The 24,633-nt window shown below is 35.3% G+C and overlaps 1 protein-coding gene across 6 annotated transcripts in view; it reads right to left on the reverse strand.

Annotated features, from left to right (window-relative positions):
* The window catches only part of EPHA7 (EPH receptor A7), a 201,957-nt gene that overhangs the window by 122,288 nt on the left and 55,036 nt on the right, over positions 1-24,633 (reverse strand). For all 6 annotated transcript variants that reach the window (XM_043439571.1, XM_043439572.1, XM_043439570.1 and 3 more), the window contains exons 4-5: positions 12,778-12,933; positions 11,589-11,924 (exon numbers count right to left, since the gene is read on the reverse strand). In XM_043439571.1, the coding sequence (XP_043295506.1) occupies positions 11,589-11,924; positions 12,778-12,933 (492 nt within the window). The remainder of the gene's footprint in view (positions 1-11,588; positions 11,925-12,777; positions 12,934-24,633) is intronic.

Below are 24,633 nucleotides of genomic sequence, written 5' to 3' on the forward strand. Positions count from 1 at the left end.
CATCCATTGCCTTTTCATTCTCTGAAATGCAGCCTATTGATTTCCTGCTCTGAAATGAAGTTTTTCTGAAGCTGTGTCTGTCTTCATTACGCTATTCCTTTGGGATAATGCTTATGATAGTTTGCCCTATAAAAACTATGCAAACAACTCACAGATTAAAGCCTTTTTGTACCGTGGAACAATACCAAGTAAATTAGGTAACTGGTTTTGATCAACTAAGGATCAACCAAAAATCAGTTCTTGGTTCAATTTATATTGAAAATCTTTTACCAATATGTTAGTTTGTACTCTCAGCAGAACAATCTTATTATATTACATACATTTTGCTGTTTATTATTTATGATTGTGTAATACCTCCAGAAAAAGAGACTGAATTCAATATATATTGACTCATGATTGTAACCTGAAAAAGAAAAAATTTGCAAATTTTACATTAGTCCCTGCTGTTAACTTGTTTTATCATCTTTTTCTCCCTAAAAGTAAAGAGTAGGTGGTTTGGTTAGTCACATTTCAGTTAAAATAGATTTTTTATATCTCACTTGAACAAATTTCTTGACTTTTAAAGAAAAGTAGTTGTTTCATTATAAATAATATTCTAGTGGATATATTTTCAATTTTCTATAATCACTACTCTACAAACTGACAGGAGCAAAATGAAGGATTTTCTATTAAGGACAATGCATAAAATAAGAGTTACTTTACATAATTCCGTCATTATGGAGTATTCCAGGATAATGATCCTAACGGGCAGTCATATTTTTTGCAGAGTCTGTTTAGAAGAAGCTTAAATTTAACAAGTTACAAATTTAAATATCCAAAACATAGAGTTATAATTTTTTTTTCCACTAGAGAATCCTGAAATAGCACTCACTTCTTAATCATGTAGAAATTGCTAGTTTAAAATCGCCAAGAATATGACAAACTTGCTCAAGCTTGAAAATCAGGGACAAAACTCATAAGTTATTTCATATTGAATGTTCTGCTACCATCAATGTAGCACTTTCTATAATTTATGAGATAATGAATTTGCTCTGTTTAAAAAAACTATCTTGAATGTTAAGAGGAAAATATTACTATTGGTCTTTCCAGTACTTTAATGAATCACACTAAATTAATTTAGTAATTTTTGATGAGGAGAAATCACAGAAATGCATAACATGCCTACGACTCTGACTCCTTGACCTAGCCACAAAATTGTTTTCACACCTTAGCTGTTCTCATTCATATGGAAAATAAATTCAGTTCAGTTCAGTCACTCAGTCGTGTCTGATTCTTTGTGACCCCATGGACTGCAGCACACCAGGCCTCCCTGTCCGTCACCAACTCTCAGAGTCCACCCAAACCCATGTCCATTGAGTCAGTGATGCCATCCAACCATCTCATCCTCTGTCGTCCCCTTCTCCTTCCGCCTTCAATCTTTCCCAGCATCAGGGTCTTTTCAAATGAGTCAGTCCTTCTCATCAGGTGGCCAAAGTATTGGAGCTTCAGCTTCAACATCAGTCCTTCCAATGAACACCCAGGACTGATCTCCTTTAGGATGGACTGGTTGGATCTCCTTGCAGTCCAATAATTTTCAAGTGACAGGTTGGAACTATATTATCTCAGGAATGGGTATTTGTATTAGTCTACTCAGTCTATCATCAATTCGCAATCTTAAAAAATCAAATTAATTTTCCCAAAGTTCTGGAAGCTGCAAGTCCCAGATCAAGGTCCAGTAGGGTTCAGGTTTGGATGAGGCTTCTCTTTCTGGCTTGTGGATCAAGCCAGAAGTTGTGGTGATGTACTCATTGACCTTTCCTCATTGCAAGTGGATGGAGAGAGAGCCAGTTCTCTTGTGGGGTTAGGGCCCCAACCTTTTGACCTCATTTAACCTTAATTACCTCCTTTCAGTCCCTACCTTCAAATACACTGTGGTCATGTTGAGAATAATGCTTCAACATAAAAATTTGGGGAAAGACACAACTCAGTCCACAGCAGTATTATATCTGAGTTACTGCACAAATAAACTTCTTTCTTCAGATACATAAACATTATTATCACAAAACAGCAATTTTGCGACTAAAGAATTTAAGAAAAGATTAAGATGTATTGAAAGAAAATCATGACTCTTAAAACATACTAGGTTTCTTTCAAATGTTAACAGAGTCCTTTCATTCAATAGTATGTAGATCAACTTATAGTCCTAACAATGTAAGTGTAAATACATTACAAATATTTATAAAAGCAGAAAAAGGGGGATTTGACAATTTACAAAGATACTGAACTTAGAAGGTGGGACTAAGATGAAGGTATGGGGTGAGAACACAGGGGCTTATAGATATTTCCTTACACATATTTTAATTAAGAAATATCATAGAACAGCTATGTGCTATAGTCTTAAACAGTTATAAAACTACACAAAGAAAAAATATTAAAAATAAGCTATAAAAAGTCGGTAACATGTGCTTAAAATAGTAGGCTTAAGCACTGATGAAAAATCTCAAATGTTGGTCTCTGTTCATGCTTTCACTACATTCAATATCATATAAAAAGAAATAAATCAACTCTATTTTCAGTAAGTTTTCAAAATATGGAGAAGTATGTATGTGTGCTAAATCACTTCAGTCATGTCCGACTCTTTGCAACCCTATGGACTGTAGCCTTCCAGGCTCTTGTGTCCATGGGACTCTCCAGGCAAGAATATTGGAGTGGGTCGCCATGCCCTCCTCCAGTGGATCTTCCCGACCCAGGGATCGAACTCACATCTCTTATGTCTCCTGCATTGGCAGGCAGGTTCTTTACCACTAGAGCTCCCTGGGAAGCCCATGGAGAAGTAAGTATAAAAGATTTGAAAGTTAAATGTGACTTGTATCTTAAAATTTCATAATAAGTTTCCTTTAAGCTTTTGTTCTAAATCTCTACTAAATCCTAACTTATGGATGAAAACTCATTTTAAGATTTTAAATATATTTATAGCTTCAAGACCAAATCACAAAATTTTTATACCTCAAATCATTATCTTATATAGTCACTGCATAATTTAAATAAAACTATTAAATTTGAATTAAAGTAACCCTTTATATATTAATCTTGATAATCTTAGAAAGTCTCTTTACATGACAATAGATAACCAACTTATGGATTTAATTCAACAAGTTTACTAAGCATGTACTTTGGGCCCTATACATAGTAGAGGCTAGAGAATACCAAAGATGGCACTCTTTCTTTACACTATGAATTCTAACAGGAAAGACAAATATTTCACAGATATTGTAAGAAAATGCATGAGATACTTATTGTAAGATCATATAACAAAAAGACCTAACTATTTCCCAAATTTTTGTTGTGAACTTGAGATGTGAAGATGCTATGTAGGCATATGGGTCTTTACGTTTAAAGTGATTAGCACACACTAAATAGCCAATAGTGTTAGTCGTCAGTATTAATACCACATGGCTGTATTTCTTCTAAATAGCATCTTCTAGAATAGCATCCACAAAATCTGCTTTTATACAGATGTCTTGATTACTGGTATATATTGACAAAAAACTGTAAATGGATCTACATGTATACTTTTAAATCAAACGTGTCACAAAAAAAAAAATAAAGCATTAAATTTCTCTAACATAGTCTAAATCTCCTACTTCTTAAGCAAAGCATATAAATTTCTGAAATGTCATGCCCTCTGGTAAAAATTAGCATGACTGAATCCTGCGATGCCATTCAGATACATCAGGTTTATAAAATAACTAGAAGCAGAAATGCACATTTTGAATGGGTTACTGTTAAAGGAATCTCATTCAGTTGATTCTTCTGCTGCAGACTGCATAAGCATGTATATTTTATAAGCGTGTATATTCTTCCACTGCAGACTGCATAAGTAATATATATTTTAACAACATTAACACTATTTCTAAAACAAATTTTGTTGTCACTGTTTTTTTTTTTTTTTTTTTTTGCATTTATATCCTGTTTCACCTTATGGCAATTGTGGCATTTAATATTATTCAATAAATCTCTCAAACAAGAAAATATATGTTTTTAACATTATGTTCCCTTAAAATATAAATTAAGCTTATAGATTTCTAAGAAATCTCAACATACATAAACTTTTATGGAATTAGTTGCTTTTGCTTAAAGGATACATAACTTGATGGCCTACTCTTTAAAATCATTGAAAAGAGATGATCTGAATTAATTTATCAATATGAGAAAAATCATCATAGTTGAGTCACATTAATGAATGGGAGTGAAGATATTTCTGACACATACAGAAAATGATTTTTGGTTCTCTTTTTTTTGTAGAATTTTACTCACCTATAATGTTATATAATATAACTCTATGGTTATATTTCATTTGGAACATTATGCAAAGTTCAAAAATCTAAGTAAAGGGAATACTGAAGCAAAGCTTCATTTTAACAGAGAAATAAGATCTGGGCATTTGAGAACACAAGGGAAATTAGTCAAGATATGAAGGGATGTCTCTGAAGTTTCTTAAAGGGGGGGTAATAACATCACAGCTGTTGCTGTCCAATCACTGATTTCGTGTCTGACTCTGCGACCCCATGGACTTTAGCCCACCAGGCTCCTCCGTCCATGGAATTTCCCAGGCAAGAATACTGGAGTGGGTTGTCACTTCCTTCTCTGAGGGATCTCCCCAGGGGAGATCTAGGGATCAATCTACCTCTATTTCTTAGCAGGCGGATTCTTTACCACTGAGCCAGATGGGAAGCCCATAAAATCATAGATAGGAGGCAAATAATACAGTTACCAATGCTTCCTTCTCAGAGACTATATGTGTTATTAATATTTTCAGGAAACAAAACTTCATAGGAGGTGCCCCTTTCATTGAGGAGTAATCTATCACCAAACCATTGAATCAATCTCCAAATTCCCATGTTTGCAGAGCTAAATTCTTTAAGGTAGCAGCCCATGACAAGATTATATAATATAATAATTCTGAGGTAAGCAGTATACTTGATTACAATACTCTGGGTCACCATTTTATAACTGCCATGTGAAACAAAACTTCATAGGAGGTGCCCCTTTCATTGAGGAGTAATCTATCACCAAACCATTGAATCAATCTCCAAATTCCCATGATTGCAGAGCTAAATTCTTTAAGGTAGCAGCCCATGACAAGATTATATAATATAATAATTCTGAGGTAAGCAGTATACTTGATTACAATACTCTGGGTCACCATTTTATAACTGCCATGTGAAACAAAACTTCATAGGAGGTGCCCCTTTCATTGAGGAGTAATCTATCACCAAACCATTGAATCAATCTCCAAATTCCCATGATTGCAGAGCTAAATTCTTTAAGGTAGCAGCCCATGACAAGATTATATAATATAATAATTCTGAGGTAAGCAGTATACTTGATTACAATACTCTGGGTCACCATTTTATAATTGCCATGTGACATTACTAAGTTTCAACTTTTTACCTGTAATTGGTATTAATACCTGTCTTACTAACTTTACAAATTTACTTCAAATTTTAATGATACAGTATGTATATAAGTGCCATAAAAACCATTCATTCATATACAACAAAATTGAAGGCGAGAAAAAGAAAATTGTTTTTTTGGATACAGATTCTCTGAGATAGCTTTGTAGAGAAATTACGGGTCTCTACCTTGATATGTCAGCTTTGCTGATACTTTCTCATACTTTCTGAAAATGTTTTCTACATATCTGCTTTCCAGAGGAATCAAGACTAAGCAGGGTAATTAAAAAAAAATAAAAACTGCTATATGGAATACATCAAATGTTCTGTGAAGATACACAAGAAATTAAAATGTAAACCAGGGTTACTTATGTAACTTGCCTATTCAAAACATCCTGTTCCCACTATCCCCTCCTCCAATTAGAAAGGTCTTCTTTCTTAAAAATAAACTTTCCCATTAGTTCTTCCCAGAAAACTCTATTCATCCAGTTTATACCACTTATTCTCTAAACACACTCTAAACTTTGCCCCTTGTATTCTTTGACATGATTTAGTTCTACATAATGTGTGTTATTAGAGATGGCCCCCACTCCCTTTGGGGAAGGAATGGAGAAAGAATTTGCTATCTGCTGAGACAGCTGCTCAAAAACAGACCTCAGTTCCCTGTCCCCTTTAGAATCTCCTTGTCTCAAGAATGAAACCTTCTTAGAGGAGCCTGCAGTCCATGCCTGCGTGACAAAGAGATATAAAAGCCTGCTACTCTCTTTTCAAATTGGGACAATCTGAAGATCCCTTACAGGTGGAGAACTCCCATGGAGTTGGCAGAGGATGCGAATGAGACCATAACATGGCTCAACTTCTGCTCAGGTCCACTCCCCTCTTTCTCTTCAGAGAGTGCCGATTCCAATTACAAACCCTGACAGAATTTCTGCAAGAATCTCCCTCACACTGTCTGCTTCCTAGAGAGCCCACTTTGGGAAATTAATCCTCTTTTAAGAGGTTACAACTTTCATCCTTAATTAAGCACTGTAAGTCATAGGTCTCATTAAAAATAATAGTATCTGTACACATATTACTCAGCTATCAATAATCCACAGTCAACCTTGCACTGTGCAATGTATAGTTTGTACTCTATTATGATTGTCCATTTAATTACGGTCACAAGATGAGCTCTTCGAGGTCTTCTGTCTCAGACCTCTCCTTTACTTCAGAGGACTACATGAGTCCAAAGACATTAAGTGATTCAACTTGACACTCTTTTTGTGTACCTTTTACACTTAAAAAGTACCAAAAAATATATTGTGTTCACTCACTAGTAATTCTTATCATTCAGTTCAGTTCAGTTCAGTTGCTCAATCGTGTCTGACTCTTTGTAACCCCATGGACTGCAGCACGCCAGGCTTCCCTGTTCGTCGCCAACTCCAAGAGCTTGCTCAAACTCACGTCCATTGAGTCAGTGATGCCATCCAAGCATCTCATCCTCTGTCATCCCTTCTCCTCTTTCCTTCAATCTCTCCCAGCATCAGGGTCTTTTCCAATGAGTCAGTTCTTTGCAATTATTATAATTGTTTTAGTATAATAACACACTCATTTTATTCTAATAAATGTCACAGGTATTAAGCTAAAAGCTAATTTTTCTAATAATATGAGGAGTTAAGTAGCATTATCCCATCCATTTAGGGGAAAATTCAAATTAAAGAGGTGAAATATCTTATCTAACATGAAGTAATCATGTCACCAAATATCAAATCCTATGCCTTTTCCATTCATGTCTGAATGTTTTCACTCATAAAATCGCTTAACTTTTCTTGCATGTGACTAGCTTCCTCACTGGAATTAACTGCACAACATGAGTAATACAGAAAGAACTGTGCTAGATGGTAAAGACACAAATATAACATAATTATTGACCTGAAGAATAATTGCTAAGTCTCTTACATCTCTTGGCGGGAAACCACATATTATAATTTTATGTTTCCTAACAAAGCTAAAAATTATCTAATTGTCTAAGGGATCCCACAGTGAATCAAGGTATTACAGACAGAGACAGTAATTTTAGGGTGAGTGGTTTTTACTAACTTTTCTGCAGCCCATTTTGGTGTGTTAATGCAGTTGATCTGTGGGAGGAAGGTAGTGGCGATTATTCTGTTTTCATGGGACAAGTCCTCCTGAGAGCTTAGAAAATGACTTACTCATCCTCCTTCTGGCAAAAACATATTCATTCTAAAGTTCTAGATTGATTGGCATCTTTTCTGTGAAGACTCCCTCTCTTTCCACAGAAGGAAATCATTCCTTCTTTGAGGTTCTATATTTTGCTCCTAATCTTGTTCTACAGCAAGTATCACATTATATTCAGGTGCCCTCTCATTAGTTGTATAACTTAATATACATTGGCCACAGTAATGGCTCCTCATAAGGACAGGCCCATTCTTTGCTCTCCTGTTCTCAGGGTCCCACACAGTCTAGACGTTAATTGACATATTGACAGTACTACTCAGAACAGTTGTCTGAGTTAATGTTCTGAAAAGTAGCAATTAAATAGTTACCTCTTCAGAACACTTATGCAATTATCAAGACCATATCTGTTCCAGAGAGTCTTCCACTGTAAGGAAGAATGAGGATCATAATGTCATAAATCAAATGCATGTGCTTTCCCCCTTACACACACACACACACACATCTCCAGTGTACAAGTTTGATATGTGTGACTTCACCTTTAATAGATCAATATCCTTCTGAACAAAACAACAACAAAAAAGAATACATTTCAGCCAGCTTGTGTAGGTCACATGTTCCTGAGAAGCAAACACAAAAACTATCTAAATGAAAATATCATATATTATGCTTCTCTATACATGTCTCATCTTAAAGTTAATTTTTTTTTAAAATAAGAATCTCAGTCTTAAGATAACCTGTGACTGAACAAAATTAATTTCTCCCTCTGGAGGAGCCTGGTGGGCTGCAGTCCTTGGGGTGGCTAAGAGTCGGACACGACTGAGCGACTTCACTTTCACTTTTCATTTTCACGCATTGGAGAAGGAAGTGGCAACCCACTGCAGTGTTCTTGCCTGGAGAATCCCAGGGACGGGGGATTCTGGTGGGCTCCCGTCTATGGGGTCGCACAGAGTCGGACACGACTGAAGCGACTTAGCAGCAGCAGCAGCCATGCTATAAACACACAGTTGCCAATTCTGGGCCTCGATTATATACCCCACCTCAGACGATAGATAAAGATAGATAGATACCGCCTCAGGCCGGTAGATAAAGACTATAGTGTGCTTTGCCTTGGCAGGTCCACAAAGTGTTGCATAAAAGAGGCTTAATCAGCAGTCATGCTCTTCACTGAAATAACACTTTTATGACAATAAGGAATTTAAAATTTTTTCCAACATCTCATTAACAGGATAACACAGGAACATACACATCATTTTATCTCCATTTTACTCACATAGCACCTCTGTGGTCCACCCAAAAGTATGCACCTCGTAAGTGGCAACAGGGGCAAGTTACAGGTCCCTAAAGACCTATGACCCTCCTACCATCCTGAGGGAAGGACAAGGGGCCTTCAGCGTGCTTCCATTTCCACAAACGCTGCTACGGAGGGTCCTGAGCTTCAGACTTCAAATTCAATAGAAAAAGAACTACAAAGTATACACACAATCTTCAAACACTGCCTGATGATTTTCCATTCTTACTCTCTCATCTTGCCCAAACACATGCAGATTTTTTTTTTGTCCCAGTGGGTCGCTGATGAGGGTAATAACTGACCAGAGACCCTTAAATTCATTATTGAAGTGACTGCAGCATAAACTAAGTGGGAGGTAATGCAGTTTGGTTAATGTAGAATGAGAATTTTAAGGATCATTGTAGGTTTTCATGGATGGTCATAAACATGGACAAAGGTTCAAATCATTCTCCCCTTAGAAAAAGGAAAAATATTGATTACTGATGATGGGGCCGGGGGAAGTGGGTATCAATTTAACTGAACAATAATCGCTAACATATTTTAAATTTTGTGCTAAAAATATATTATAACTTTAAAAATTACCACAGCTTGCTGCCTCATTAATGTACTTCTTTTTGAAAGCAGAAAAAGCTAAAAGTATATATTCATGGGTTTTTAGCATTTGAGATGTATGTAGTTGGGACTAGGCAATTGTGAATTAATATTTTAACATAAAAGTGCAAACCTAGTTTTTTTAAACTGTATTGTATTTATTCTTTTTAAAATGTTAATAGCTTTTTTGAGATAGAATTTTCATACCATAAAATTTATGCATTTTAAGTACACAATTCAACATTTTTAAGTATATTTACAGAGCTGTATAACCACAGCAATCTAATTTTTATACATTTAAATTACTCCCCAAAGCAAACAAACCTAGTTTACTCTTAACCAGAAGAGAATCAAGGGATAAAGCCATTTTACTTAACTACTGTAAGAGGTGATTCAGGAATTTATGGAAAATCTATGTATGACTTATTTAGGCTGTGAAGTGTTAACTTGAAAAGTTAAATAACAGTCATTTAAAGAGCAAGAAAACAGATCCCCAAAGTGGTCTATCTGACAAACTCAACTTGTGGGATCAGTTCAGTATCTTTAGGTTGAATTCAAAAATAAATAAACATATCCCTTCTTATACTTGTTATCAGCAGGAATAGAGCAGTTTTTCTAGCTCAGCAGACCTAAGAGTTTTTATTAATGATTCCAAAGATAGCTCTAGGGTCACAAACAAGAACCCAAAATGTTTCAGAACCACTTGCTGTAATGTTATGATGACAAATTTCAATATAAAGCAACACAAGTAAAAATATCTAGCAACAACAGCATTTTAAAAGAATGGTAAATGAAGTGAGGGTAAATAAAATGAGTCAATCCAAGTATTAGTTAAATCAGTTCCTTCTTTTGTCCAATTTTTGAAGATTTAAAAGTTTCTATGCTGTTTTACCTCCAGATGTCAGCTTTTACATTAAGAAATCTGATTTGCAATAGCCTTTTAAATAAACATCAAAATGAAGCCTTTAAAATAGGAACCCACTAATCTGTTCAAAATGGTAAGCGTAAGACTTATGCATAGGTTTCATTGTACAGATATTATTTAAATAGATAACATTTTATTAAAATTGGCATAGATATGAAGAATAGATCAGACTATGTCCAGGAATTTGTGATAATAATGTCTGTTGACAGCTAGCCAAAGATTAAGAATACCTTGTTATAACCTTATTATGATGCTTTTACAACTCAGTACTCTGGTGCAGGTCTAATTTTATTGACAATGACCTAGCACTTGGCTACATTGGCTACATAGCATCATCCTTCAGCAGCAAGAATTTTCAAAAGTTTGAAAAAGCCCTCAATTTCTGGAACTTCCCTCAGTCATAAGATTTTTCTGAAGGATTAGAAAGTCCCCAATTTCTGAAGCTACCTTCCCAAGTTATATTTTCCAAAACCAACTTAACCACAGCAAAGAATGACCAAGTAGGGCATCTTAAATGCCAGTAAGAGGACAAGTCACAACTGCTTTTCGGCTAAGCTACCAGCTCACAACCATCATATTTATTATATTTCTTAATTCATTTATTTTTAAATCCTCAGGAGATCTCCTAAATATTTTTCCAATATTATAGACATTAACATGATATGATCGATCACAAATCTAGTGAGGAATGTAAATTCCTTCATGCAATTTTTAAGGCAGATTTGCCATCCATTACAAATATCACTTTTTATGTGGTTGTCACTACTTGAGACATTGAAGCCAATTCCTTCATTATTCCTAATTATGTAAATTTTGATCACGAGCGCTGAACACATAGCACACCAAAAGGTAAAAAATGCAAGAAATACCTCACATCTTATTTTGTCCATTTTCCCTGTCCTCCCCTTAAGCTTAACAGAATTGCTCCTCTTAGAGCAACTTTATCTGGTTTACAATTTATCCCCTTTTCTTTCTCCTGCCAGATCTCTGGAGGAGATGTTAATGAGTCTAGTAATGGTTTAACAGACAACAGAAGAAATAACAAAGAAAAGCTAAAGGTGTGAATACTCCGCAAGCTGGAGTAATCAGGTTCTGTATAGCTGAGTTAAGGAGATATTCAAGCGAGAGACCTCACTGATTTTCCCTCAGTGAAGACAAACGGAAAACATACCTGCTTGACCCGTGGTGACACTGACAGCCGCGAAGAGCCTCTGGGACCGACTCAAGTCAGAAACTCCATTCACAGCTTCAACTTCAAAAGTATAGTTAGCGTGGGCCAGCAGGTCCATGACAGTGACATAGTTATCCTCTAATCCAGTCTGCTGGGGCATGTAGCCAATGTTACTCCCACAGGGGACGCATTCGCCCTGCTCCCAGCTGCACCGCTTACAGAGTATCCGATAGGTCACGTCGTTTCGCCCCCCATTGTCTGCAGGGGGACTCCATTCCAAGCTCACTGTGGTTTGGTTGATATTGAAAATGAGGTTCTGCGGTGCAGATGGAGGCCCTTAGGAAACCAAAAGTAAGTAAATGAATAAACAAAACTAGCCAAAAACAAACAAACAAACAAAACGAAAGGATCCACACGGGGCATTAAGCTAGCGGCTCAATTACCACACAGAAAACTAGCTGAAATGCTTTCTTTCACATAAACATTTCACTACCTTTCCTAGACAAACCTTATAAAAGCCATCCTGAATTCACTTGGCAAGAGGCTTTATTTATTTTCCATTTTAATATGTCAAAATGAAAATAGGATAACGACTGTCTTTGTAGTTTTGCCATGGTCTTTAGCTATTTTTCTTCCAACCAATTAAAAAAGAATAGCTAATGCACCTAAAAAAACAGTTGTGCAGTTCTTTAAAAATAGTTTTCCTTTTAACCATGTAAGAGAGAATACATCTATTCATTCTTAATGTGCTCAAGAATGATTTATAGTAATGTCTGGAATTGGCTTTGGATTTGAGTCTCTCAAACATTCATTCATTGAAGCACCAAGATGTGAGATTTGCTCTATTTAGTGATGGAATTTTAATTCAGAAACCATTACTTTTTAAGTACATTTCACAGCCATGCAAGACACAAATAATTTTTACATTTTATTTGTTATTCCTATTGGATACATGTGTAAAATATGATTAAAATGCAAGATCTGGGAGACATGAAAACTACACTGATGATGATGTAAGGTGTATTTATTTTATATTATTGTTTAGCCTTATTGGTTTATGGAAAGTTTCTAAGTGTTTAATAATAATTAAGAATGTACTCAGAAATTTCAGGTTTATCTCAATGATGTCACAATCCTACAAACAAATGGAAGGGGTCTGAAAGTCTTTATTTCACAATTACGAACTTACTTGTGCATGCCACATACGGTGGGTCAGACGGAGCCCTGTAATACCCATCCTCACAGTCACACCTTGAGGAGCCTTCTTTATCAGAAAAACTGTGAGTTGGACAACGAGAGCACTGAAGATCTTGAGAGGAAGATTTGTAGAACCCACGGCCACAGGCTGAGAATGCAAAAGAAAGTGAAAATAGAAACATGAAAACAAGCAGACCCTTTCTGAATTTTAGTAATTTTTAGCAAACAATAAAATATGAAATCTGATTTCCAAATGTGCTATCATCAGACTCAATAGAAACCTAGATTCTAATAAGAAATTTCTAACATACTCTTTTTATATCTGTAGCCATGTTGCCTGAGAACTATCAATAACTATAAGCCCTAAGTCTCTAATTAAACAGAAAAAAAAAAATTGTAAGAACATGCCCTTTATGGTATAATTCTATAATTCTATTTAGTGTATATCAGTAAACCTACTTTACAATACTACATTTTAAAGCAAAATAATAAAAACCAAATGATACAGCAAACTTGGACCTGTAGTTGGCATCAGTCCAAAATCTAGAGCCCAAAACTAAACACAAACATAATTTATTTAGACAAAATCTCAGCATGGTTAATTCAGGGGAACTTTGATTTCACTAATAATTAACTTGCTTGTTGATTTGCATTAACACACTTCAAAGTTCTGTTTTCTTAATCTAATACAGCTGTAAATTAAGTCTTTATGTGTGAATATGGTTCTTAGTGAAAAATATTAAAATCATTTTATGACCTGACTAGAAACAATAGTGATGCAAACATTTTTATCTTAAAATGATAGAAATGTATTCCCCCTACCAATTTTCAGAAAACTTCAAGATATAATTTAAGTTCTAAGGCAGTCTGTTTCCCACTCAGCAAACTTCCCTGTTACTAAAAATAATGAAACCCTATGGATAGGAGAAACCTATTCTATCAGAAATAAGGAGAAAGCCATTAACCACAAACAGGTGATGACTCTCCTCTACTGGGAAAAGTTAGGATAGTCAGAGTAACACAGCCATGCTCTCAGCAACGAACAGACAGGCACCCAAAGATACCTACCACCTTCCAGCGAGTTTCCCTCACTCACTTAGACTACATGTTACAAAATCAAGTAACCTGGAAGAATTTACTATCCCCAGACATTTTATATATATTTATCTTCAATTAAAATTTAGCAAATTTAATTTTCCTCATTTCAACATTTTTAAATTAATTGATGGTACCATACATTGAATATATTAAAGAGATTCAATTTGCCCTCCATATTTATTAAATGAATATCTCTTTAAGTTTCAGTGACCTTCAAATTTAATGGAAATTAATAAATCATATCTATAAAGAAAAATTACTGAATATTTAACATAAATTCAATTATAACTTCTATGTATTAGATTCAAGTTTATTTAATATTCTCAACTTGGGCATTATTCAGCAGCATAATCACATTTTCACTCATGGGTGGGAAAAACAATCGTATCTTATTAAGAAAATCCTATCTTATTCTCTAGAAAAAAAAAAGTTAAGTCATTCTACACTTTTGCTCACATGCTGAATATTTAATACATAATTTGGTGCAATTAAGAAATCCAAATTATCTTTTAAGCTTAAAGAAAAAACAAGACTGTTTTATATGAACAAGATAGGTATTTTAGGTAACTTAAAAACTTAAAGATATATTATATTGTGATAGATAAGTTAAAGATTTGTGAACAGAACTACCATCATCTCTATGTAAATATATGATCCACTTATGCTCTCAGAAGCCAGTCTGCTTTTAGTTGGCCTCCTCAATTCCTACAAGAGGGAAACACTGGCAAACATATTAGGCCAGTAGATGAATGCATCTTCACATGTTCTTGTAGCAATTACTACAGATCTAAAACACAGAACAGTGAGATCCATTATGAAATAATATCAAAAAACACTTCAAAATTTTTCTAAAGATATGACCCTGCCACATAAAAGAATGGGTAACTGGTAGGATAAAGGATTTAGCATGGATTTCTCAGGCTGGAAATTCCTATAAGTATGCACTGTATCTTGCTCCACATATTATCTGTAATTCAGTGATCAGATAGAACATCCATAATATAGAGAATGCAATGCTTTATTCACAACCTACAGCTTGATAACACAAAGTCTCAGAGAATTAAAAAAGAAAAAAAGATAAAGACAGAGAGAAGAGGTGTATGCTGATAGTCTTTGATGATATTATGTGTATTTGTTTACTTTTTACAGAGATAGGAGGTTAGGGAACAAGGAAATGGACACAGTGGCACCATGATTTAATATCTACTAGGTAAGATCAACATTTAACATCTACTGGGTAAGCTTTTTTCTTTTCTTTTTTTAAAAATTTTGTTTCTATTCCCAGGTCATGCTAGTGGTAAAGAACCTACCTGCCAATGCGGGAGATTTGAGAGCCCCTGGTCAGCAAGATCCCCTGGTCAAGGAAATGGCAACCCACTCCAGTATTCTTGCCTGGAGAATCCCAAGGACGAGGAGCCCACAGAGTCACACAGAGTCCGACACTTGGTATGCAGGTAAGACCAAACAAGATTCTACCAGGTAGCTGGATGCCTATCAATTCTGGAAGCCTTACCTTATTGTTGTTGCTCAGTCACTAAGTCATGTCTGACCCTTTGCGACCCCTTGGCCATAGCCCGCTAGGCCCCTCTGTCCATGGAATTCTCCAGGCAAGAATACTGGAGTGGGTAGCCATTCCCTTCTCCAGGGGGTCTTCCCAACCCAGGGATGGAACCCGGGTCTCCTGCATTACAGACAGATTCTTTACTGGCTGAGCCACAGGGACACCCAAGATCAAACCAGTCCATCCTAAACAAAATCAATCCTCAATATTCATTGGAAGGACTGAAGCTGAAGTTCCAATACTTCGGCCACCTGACACAAAGAGCCGACTCATTGGAAAACACCCTGAAGCTTGGAAAGATTGAAGGCAAAAAGAGAAGAGGGTAGCAGAGGATAAGATCCTTAGATAGCATGACCTACTCAAGGGACGTGAATTTGAGCAAGCACCAAGAGACAGTGAAGGACAGGGAAGGCTGGCAGGCTGCAGTCCACAGCGTCACAAAGAGTCAGACTTGACTTAGCAACTGAACAACAAGGTAACGCTGCCAGATCTGGTAGGCAGCAAGCTACCCAGTGGAATCTCTGCAATTCTCATCCTCCTGTTGCAAAGAAAGGCTTCTAACTAAGGCTCACTCCCACTTTTCTGACAAATAAGGAGGACCATTTCTTGCTCCACTTCCATGATTTGTAGAAGTGTAGAATATGTATGGTACCTAATGTAGAGAAATGTAAAACCCTTATCACTCAACTTTCAAATTACATTAAATTCTGTTACCATTTTAGCAGATGGGAAAACAGATTTGAAGCAAAGTTAACATGAGTTCCTCACATAATTCCATTGTCTAGGTTAAAACTGGATTTAGAACACAGGACTGCTGATACTTAACCATATGCTATTGCTTCAGCCTTGACTGCTGAATGAGCCAAAGTCTGGCATCTATTCAATGTGTCTTGAAGCTTTAGCATCCCACAAATGAATTTTCAGTGGGTACCTACTGTCTTTTAGCGTATCCTTTGACTATTTAAAGCATTTACTTTAATTTAGAAAATGGTGAAATAATATCCTAGCTACCACACCTTACAGAAGAGGTGTATTAAATAGATCTTTTCAATTTCACTATGAATTTTGGCACTGAGGATGCCTGCAAAATGATAGAGTACATGCATGGCCATCATTAAATAGATAATGAGAGAAGCAATCCCAGAAAAATGTGGTCATAAAAGTCTTAGCATTTTTTTTTGAAGTATTATTCTGTTTCAGTTCAGTTAATAATGAAAATAATAAGTTGTAACAAGACGATTTTCACTCACCCTCTAAGGAAGCCATTAATTTAAATTTATTAAAAGTAAGTATAAAATCTTGGGAGCTACAGTATGAAGAGGAAAGCCAAGAACACAAGAAGACATAAGCTGTATCTCTTAGGATAGTAGTTTGAGCAATTGGGTGGTAAAAAGTTTTGGAAAGAAGTAACAGATGCTCATAAAATTAAAATTTCAGATAAGATATCTAGATGAAATAGCTTGAGTAAAATACTCAGGAAGAGAAACTGGGGTGAAGTGATATACCTGAGATTTAACCACTTAAGGAAGACTTACATGAGCTCTCCAACTGCTCCCAAAAGCCTACATAGAAATAAAAGCAATTCTCCTTTCTTATAAACGCAGCTTGTTTTCCAAAAAGGTACTAGTAAAAAAGTTTTTCATGGTAAATGCCTTCTGAAACCTCAATCAAAGATAAATTCCCTTCATACATAATGGTGAAGTATATAAGAATGACTTTCTAGGAATTGTGCTACAGTGGTTTTACAGTTTTTTTCCTTCTTTTGTTTCAATTCTCAATTTGGTCAACAGCATTTGAACTCAAAGCAGACTTTAATTAAAGTAGTGTATGACTATCGTAAAATTAGTTACAGCAAGAAACATACCATTTTAATTTCCTGCCTTTCAATAATTTTGCTTTTTTAACTGAACATTGTTTTAAGGTAATGTTTTGCTGTATTGATGAAGACTAGTAATATGTATAAAATTTGTTTTCAATATTCAATTACTTTTTAAAAAGTGATACTTCACCAATTATTTTAGTAACAGTATTTTTCCATGTCACCACAAAGACTTGCCTGGGACTGATTCTTTGGACTGTTTTTTCCCAACCAGTAATGAATGGGCCTCCGTGAATAAAATAACATAAGTTCATTAATCCTAGAGCTAAGAACCGTAATCTTGTCAGATTTCATATACTAAGCAAGTTTTTGCTTAGCTAGTTGTTTACATGGAAAACCACCGAAGAAAATCTAAGAAGTACATGAAACTTCTGTTTACTAGACAGTGACAAGATTTTCTACTGCAATATATATACACTAAATTACATTACAGAATATATTTCAAGATCTGCTTTACTGTCTACAGTAATGAAGTAACTGTAACATTATACTTAACTTCAATTTTTTTTAAATGAGAATATCATCTTATATAACACAATTGGTTCAAATAATATTTGGGATTTAAATTCTTAAAAAAACATACAAACTTTATAAGTAAATTACTTAAGAGCAATAAAATTCTGAACACAAAGATATAAGAGAGTTGATATGAAAGACTTGTATTCTGATTCTTGATTAAACTCTCCTAACAACAGCACACTACATAGTTGTCTTCAATGGGTTGCACTTGTTGAAGCAATGGGGTGCTAGGCCTTTGAATATACACTTACATGAGGCAGTTTGTGCAACAGTCAGGGTACTTGTGTAAACCATTGTTTGTTCTCAATGAACCATCCTAAAGACCATTGTAAAGCCACAGACAAATTTCCACTCTTTAGGTGGAATTAGGTGAAGTGGAATGCTTTTTTTTTTTCTTTTTCTGATCAAGGGTGCAGATACTCAGACTTTCTCTGGTGCATGACTTATAAGCATAAGTTTGGGAGATATCCTCAATGATTATACTTCTAAGGACATTCTCCCACAAAATGGTTATTCTAGAAAATCCACATACTTTTAGATTTCTAGAGCCAAGAATGATTCCCTTGACCTTAATGGGCACATTTTTTTTGAAATCTTAAACTCCACCTTTAATTTCAGACATAGCTGACCCCATCCTAAACCTTCAGGCACTGAAATTCTACGCCTTAGTGGGCTGTCTTCTATGATTGAGCATGAGGTGTGTTTTGAAAAGAAACTAGTCTTGGCAGTATTAAAAATAACTAAATCATTATTACGGCTTTGATATTTCTATATTTTAAAAACTTTCCAGGTGCTTAGAATCATCATCCTGGAGGTTCTATGTCTTTTCTCAGACTATCAAAGTCTGGAAAGAATGCATGGTAATAAGATATTTCCACCATAAAATTGATGAGGGAAATAAGATTAGATATTATTGAGAGTATAATAAGTTGAAATTTTAAAATAATTAAAACTTGACATTCATTAATAAGCCAATCAAAAATTAGGCAAAGAATCTGAACAAATATTTCTCTAAGGAACATATATAAGTGGCCAATAAACACACAAAATGATGCTCAAGATTATTAGTCATCAGGGAAAAAGAAATTAAAACTATACTGATAAATCACTTATACCCAACAGGAAGACTATAATCAATAAGACAGCTAAAAGAAGTCTAGTGAGGATATGGAGGAATTAGAACTCTTATATACTGCTATCGGGAATATAAAACGGTTCAGCCCCTTGAAGAAAACTGGCAAGTCCTCAACAGTTTAAACATAGTTATCATGTTACCCAACAACTCCACTCCTAGGTATGTATCCCAGGTGAAATGAAAATATTTACTGACACAAAAACTTGAATATAATTAAATGTTTACAGCAGAATTATTCATCATAGCCCCAAATGTGGAAACAATCCGAATGTTCATCAACTAATAAATGAATACACACAATGGAATACTATTCAGCAATCAAAAGCAGTTAAAGTTGGATACATTCTGGCATGACTGAACTTTGAAAACATTATGCCATGTGAAAGAATTCGGTCACATCGATCCAGTCACAGCAGCAAAGTGTGTGCACTCAGTCCTGTCCGACTCTTTGAGACTCCATGGACTGCAACCTGCTAAGCTCCTCTGTCCATGGAATTTCCCAGGCAGGAATTCTGGAGTGGACCTTCCTGACCCAGGGACTGAACCCGCATCTCTCGCATCTCCAGGATTGTCAGCTGGGCCACCTGGGAATCCCAGTCACAAAAGACCATATACTAGATAATTCTGTTTACATGAAATATCCAGAATAGGCAAGTCTATAGAGACAGAAAGTAGATTAGTGGTTGCTAAAAGCTGGGACATTGAGAGGAATAGAAAGTGACTGTTAATGTGTGCAGGGTCTCTTTCTGGGATAATGAAAATGTTCAAAAATTGATTTGTAGTGATGGTTGCACAACTCTGTAATTATACTAGGACTTCCCTGGTGGTCAGAAGGTAAAGAATCCACCTACAATGTGGGAGACCTGGGTTCAATTCCTGGGTTGGCAAGATCCCCTGGAGGAGGACATGGCAACCCACTCCAGTATTCTTGCCTGGAGAATCCCCAAGGACAAAGGAGCCTGGTGGTGCTACAGTCCATGGAGTCACAAAGAGTTGGACCTGCTGAGTGACTAAGCACACCCATAACTATACTAACAAAATATTTTAAACTGTTAACTGCAAGGGGTGAGTTGTATGGTATGTACATTTTATCTAGTAAAGTTGTTTTGCATAATAAAATCCATTGATAATGCAATTTTAAACTGAACATTTAAGTAAGCCAACATTAAGAAAAAATACCAAATTTTATCTGTCAAAAATATGTTTGCCTTTCTAACACATATGTTCTGTATTCATCTATTTTTATACAGCTATATTTGGGTGTAAAAAATTAAGCAAAAAATTTTAAAAAAAGGAAAATATATAATCAATATATTTTACCCATTTGTTAACTTTAGAGTTTTATAAGAATTTATCTTTTATCTGAAGACTAGCAATTTTATCTGAATAATTTTATAACTTATATATCTATCAATATGAAGTTATATGTGGAGGATTACATACACAGTTAGTTTTGAGTGAATATATGAATAGACTTTAAACATTCTTGTTTTTTACCCACATTCACTGCGCCAGACAAGGGCTGGTTTCCTTTTTACTTCCCATCTCCTTCTCCCAAGAGCTAATGAATACAACTAGGCTTAGCTTCCTCAGTTCTCACTCTGTTTCCAGACCTGCGATTTTAAGCACAATTAAACTTTTTCTGAAGGAATTATATGTATGTGTCTGTGTGTAAAATATGAGGCTTTGCAGATGTTTCCGGCCACAGTTATACAGCTGCAAAGAGTTTATTAATTATGAACTATAAGTGGATTGTTCTGTAATTGAAACTTTCTGGGCCTTAATATTATTGGAGAGTCTACATACGTACATAGGGATTCTAATGAATGCTGTTATTTTATTTATTGCAGATGGACATTCAATTTAGGAAAAGCTAGCCTGTTTCCATAGGAGCTTTCAAATATTTGTGTCATATTCATGTCTATGCTTCTCCACGCAAAGAGGAGTGCACAGCTTGCAGAAATAGTACTCCCACTGCTCAAAGTGCTGACCTCATCTGGGATGGACAGATCCAGAATTTGTATTTTAATCCTATTGACAGTGCCTCAGTGGGAATAATTACAAAAGTCTGTCTGAAAGCCAGACCTCCTGTCATTGACATGCTATGATTTTTCACATTGAGAATGAACAGTGGGCAGGGAGGATAAAAGCAACATGATGTAACAAGTATATTACAGCTTGTGAATCACCATCCATATCACCTCACAACTAACTTGTAAGAATTTAGAAATGATGCAGAAAAATAAAGTTTGATATTAGGTGCTCAAGGGCTGAAAATAATTTTGGGATTTTTCTCAAACTAAAAAGAAAAACTACTTTGGGAGAATTATAAATATACATGTTATTTATTTGTGTTATTTGAGTAATTAATGTTTTGCTGATTCAATATAGTGAATAGGAAACATAAAATAAAAACCACTTAAAGATTTTATTTTTAAGATTTAGACTGTAAAGAGAAAAAAAATTAAACAGTACGTAAATAGCTTTTTTCTTTATTAAATTTTCAGTTTGAAATATGCTAGGAATTTTGCTGAAGTCTGGTATTAAAACACTCTCTACTACACCAGAATCTCACCCTAATTCTGACCTCATTGCCAAAACGATTTTTAAAAAGAGGGAACAAAAAAAGTCAAGTTAGAATATTAAAAATGTTTTCTCTTATTCCCTATTCTCAAAAGAGAAATGGATTTTAACTCAAAGAACTGTGTTCAAATCCACTCCACCATTTACTGGCATGCAGTTTAGACAGACATTTCACATTCTCAGCTCCGATGTCCTCCTTTCCTCGTTATTAATTATTAACAGCTATAGACAATAGTTTCCCCCCCACCCCAATTTTCAAAAGGTTGTTTTAACAACACACTAATTGGTTACCTAGCTGTTAAACGCTAGTGCAAGTGTTTTCATTGACATGCTATCTGTAAAAACACATATATTTCTACCACCATCACCACCCCAAAACCGCACGTACTAACTCACACCCACTTAGTCTTTCAGGGGAGCCTCAGCAAGAGAGGGAAAGAGGTTCTGGAAGGGCTGTCCTGCTCTGCGTGCATCCAGACAGGCCACGGGCGCTGCGGCAAGGGTCTCTGAGCTCAGCCGCTCACCTCGGCTCTCCCTAAGCATTGCCGCCAAACCCCGAGTGTGTCCCAGAGACAGGCACATCCACTCTGGTTCCTGCCGGTAAGGATCCAGAGGTGGAATTTCTAATTATGTAAATTACTTAACAGTCAACTCCCATAAAGAGAAAGATTCAAAATGAAATCAGGCCCTTCTGGATCTCACTCAGTATTGTCCTCAAAGATCCACTGAGAGATCCACCTACAGATAAAAAACACAAATTAATTGTGAAGTCTCAGGATTTAGTAACCCCACTGGAAATGAACTAAAATAATCCTAACCTTAATTCCCATCTAAAGCAAAATAGTGTAATTATGGAATTCCCATGGGCGAAAAACACTTAAATTAGGGGAGGCCAGCTACCCGAACAATGTATTAGTTATATGTAGTAACTAAAAAAAATATAGCCTATTTATGACACAGTATTACTGCATTCTACTAAAAGATTTCTTTGAGGGCATGTCATTAAGAACAAGAGGCAGCAATAAGTTCTCAAACAGCAATTGGTGTTAGGAAGATTCAGACAGGGGATACAATTTACTCTAGCATTTATGCCACTGTAAAGCTTATTTTCAAATATTTCTCTTATAGTTATTATGATATCATACTTTTTGTAATTTGTTTTTATTATTCATTCCTTTTATGCTAAATCACTCCTCACAGTTTTGAAAATAGCAAGAAAAGTCAGATAATGTAAGTTCTATACGCAAAACATAATGTAAAGTATAAAAGCAAGAATTCCTCTTTTGAAAGCTCAATATTTTTGTTTCAACACATGAATGCAGGATAAGTCACTTCAGTTCTGTCCAACTCCTTGAGATCTTATGGACCATGACCTGCCAGGCACCTCTGTCCGTGGGATTCCCCAGGCAAGAATACTGGAGTGGGTTGCCATGCCCTCCTCCAAGGAATCTTTCTGATCCAGGGATCAAACCAGCGTTTCTTAAGTCTCCTGCATTGGCAGGCAGATATTTACCACTAGTGTCACCTGGGAAGCCCTGTTCTAACACAATCATATTAAAAAAAAAAAAACATTGCTTAAAAGATAAAGTTAATATTCTAAAAGACGGGCATTGTTAAATTCATCATATAGGTCTCATTCCAACAGTCTTGAAAAAGCAATACTACTTGTTCTTTATATAAATTATGAATCTGACTTCCTTCTAGCATGTACTAGCTGTGTGACCTTTTTCAATTTGCTTAAGTTCTCTGAACCTAGATTTTCCATATCTAAAACAAAGAAATCTAATAAGACTACTTTCAAAGATTGTTGTGAATGAAAGTGCATGATTCATGTGAAGAACTTAGCACAATGCCTGGTAGAGAATAAGCACTCAATAAATAGTAAACTATTATAGCTATTTCACAATGTCAATTTCCATGTGAAGTTTTTTTCCTTCCAAAGACAGACTGTTTTTATTTCATGTGAAGTTTTGATCCCGCTCTGGCTTCTACCACTGGTAAACACTGAGCCACTTCCCCATGACCAGATGTATATGCAAATAGGAAACATGAATTAATTGTTAGGCAAATAGAGTCCTATTATTCATTTATTCTCTCACAAAATAATTATTGTTTGCCTACTCTTTGCATTGTGCCAGGTACTGGACCAAAGTTATATCTGATAAAAGACAAATATGATGATCTCTCAATACTATGTTCCTTTTTGAACTAGCATCAAATGGCATGAATAATTATGTTAATTATGTGTTTAAGCTAATTAAATTTCTGATTTTTCATAGGAAATCACCTATGTAAATTATAAATATTGTACCTTAATTTTTATCTTTGACAATGTACTTAATTATCTTCTATTTCCATGCTGAACACAGACTCAAAAGTCACCTTTCCTGCCAAAGCTGTAGCATTTCATCAATGTGAAGGGAAGAAACTACTCAGTGTACGTGGACATGCAGGAAACGTGTGTAAGTACATATTATTGACCAATTATATTTAAACTGGAGAGCTATTTGGGGCAGTTATTGGCTTGTTTTTCAATGAGGCTACTAGTGATCTGGCAATATAAGGATACTCTGTAAAGACAGGTTATTTCACATGAAAAAAACTTCAGGTGGACAAGAAATATGTATATACATACAAATGTTTGTGATTCATTATATTTAACAAAATGAACATTTTTAGTTAAATTCAAAGAATTAAACTTAGATTATATTGTGAGCAATTCATCAATAATTGAACTTTCTCCTACAATCTATTTAAAACTACAATTATGCAGAAAAAGTTTGCAAGATCCATAGACAAAATGAAAAGAATTAATATCACCTTGATTTCTTAAGAACAGACTTTCCATTTCAAGCAGCCTAAGATATGGGCTTTTAACCATCAGTTTTCTGCAATAATTTCAATAATGATTAAAACAAAATCATCAGTTAAGGCAATCTTTCTAGCTATTTCATGGAGACTCTTTTTTTTCTTATTTAGTCAGTTATAAAATGTGGATCAATACTAAGTCTTGTGAAACAAATTACCCTAAAGCAGTTTAAGGCAATTTAAACATGTGGGGAAATAAATAATC

Source organism: Cervus canadensis, chromosome 20 (assembly GCF_019320065.1).
Source record: "Cervus canadensis isolate Bull #8, Minnesota chromosome 20, ASM1932006v1, whole genome shotgun sequence".
In the NCBI taxonomy this organism is placed as follows: domain Eukaryota; kingdom Metazoa; phylum Chordata; class Mammalia; order Artiodactyla; family Cervidae; genus Cervus; species Cervus canadensis.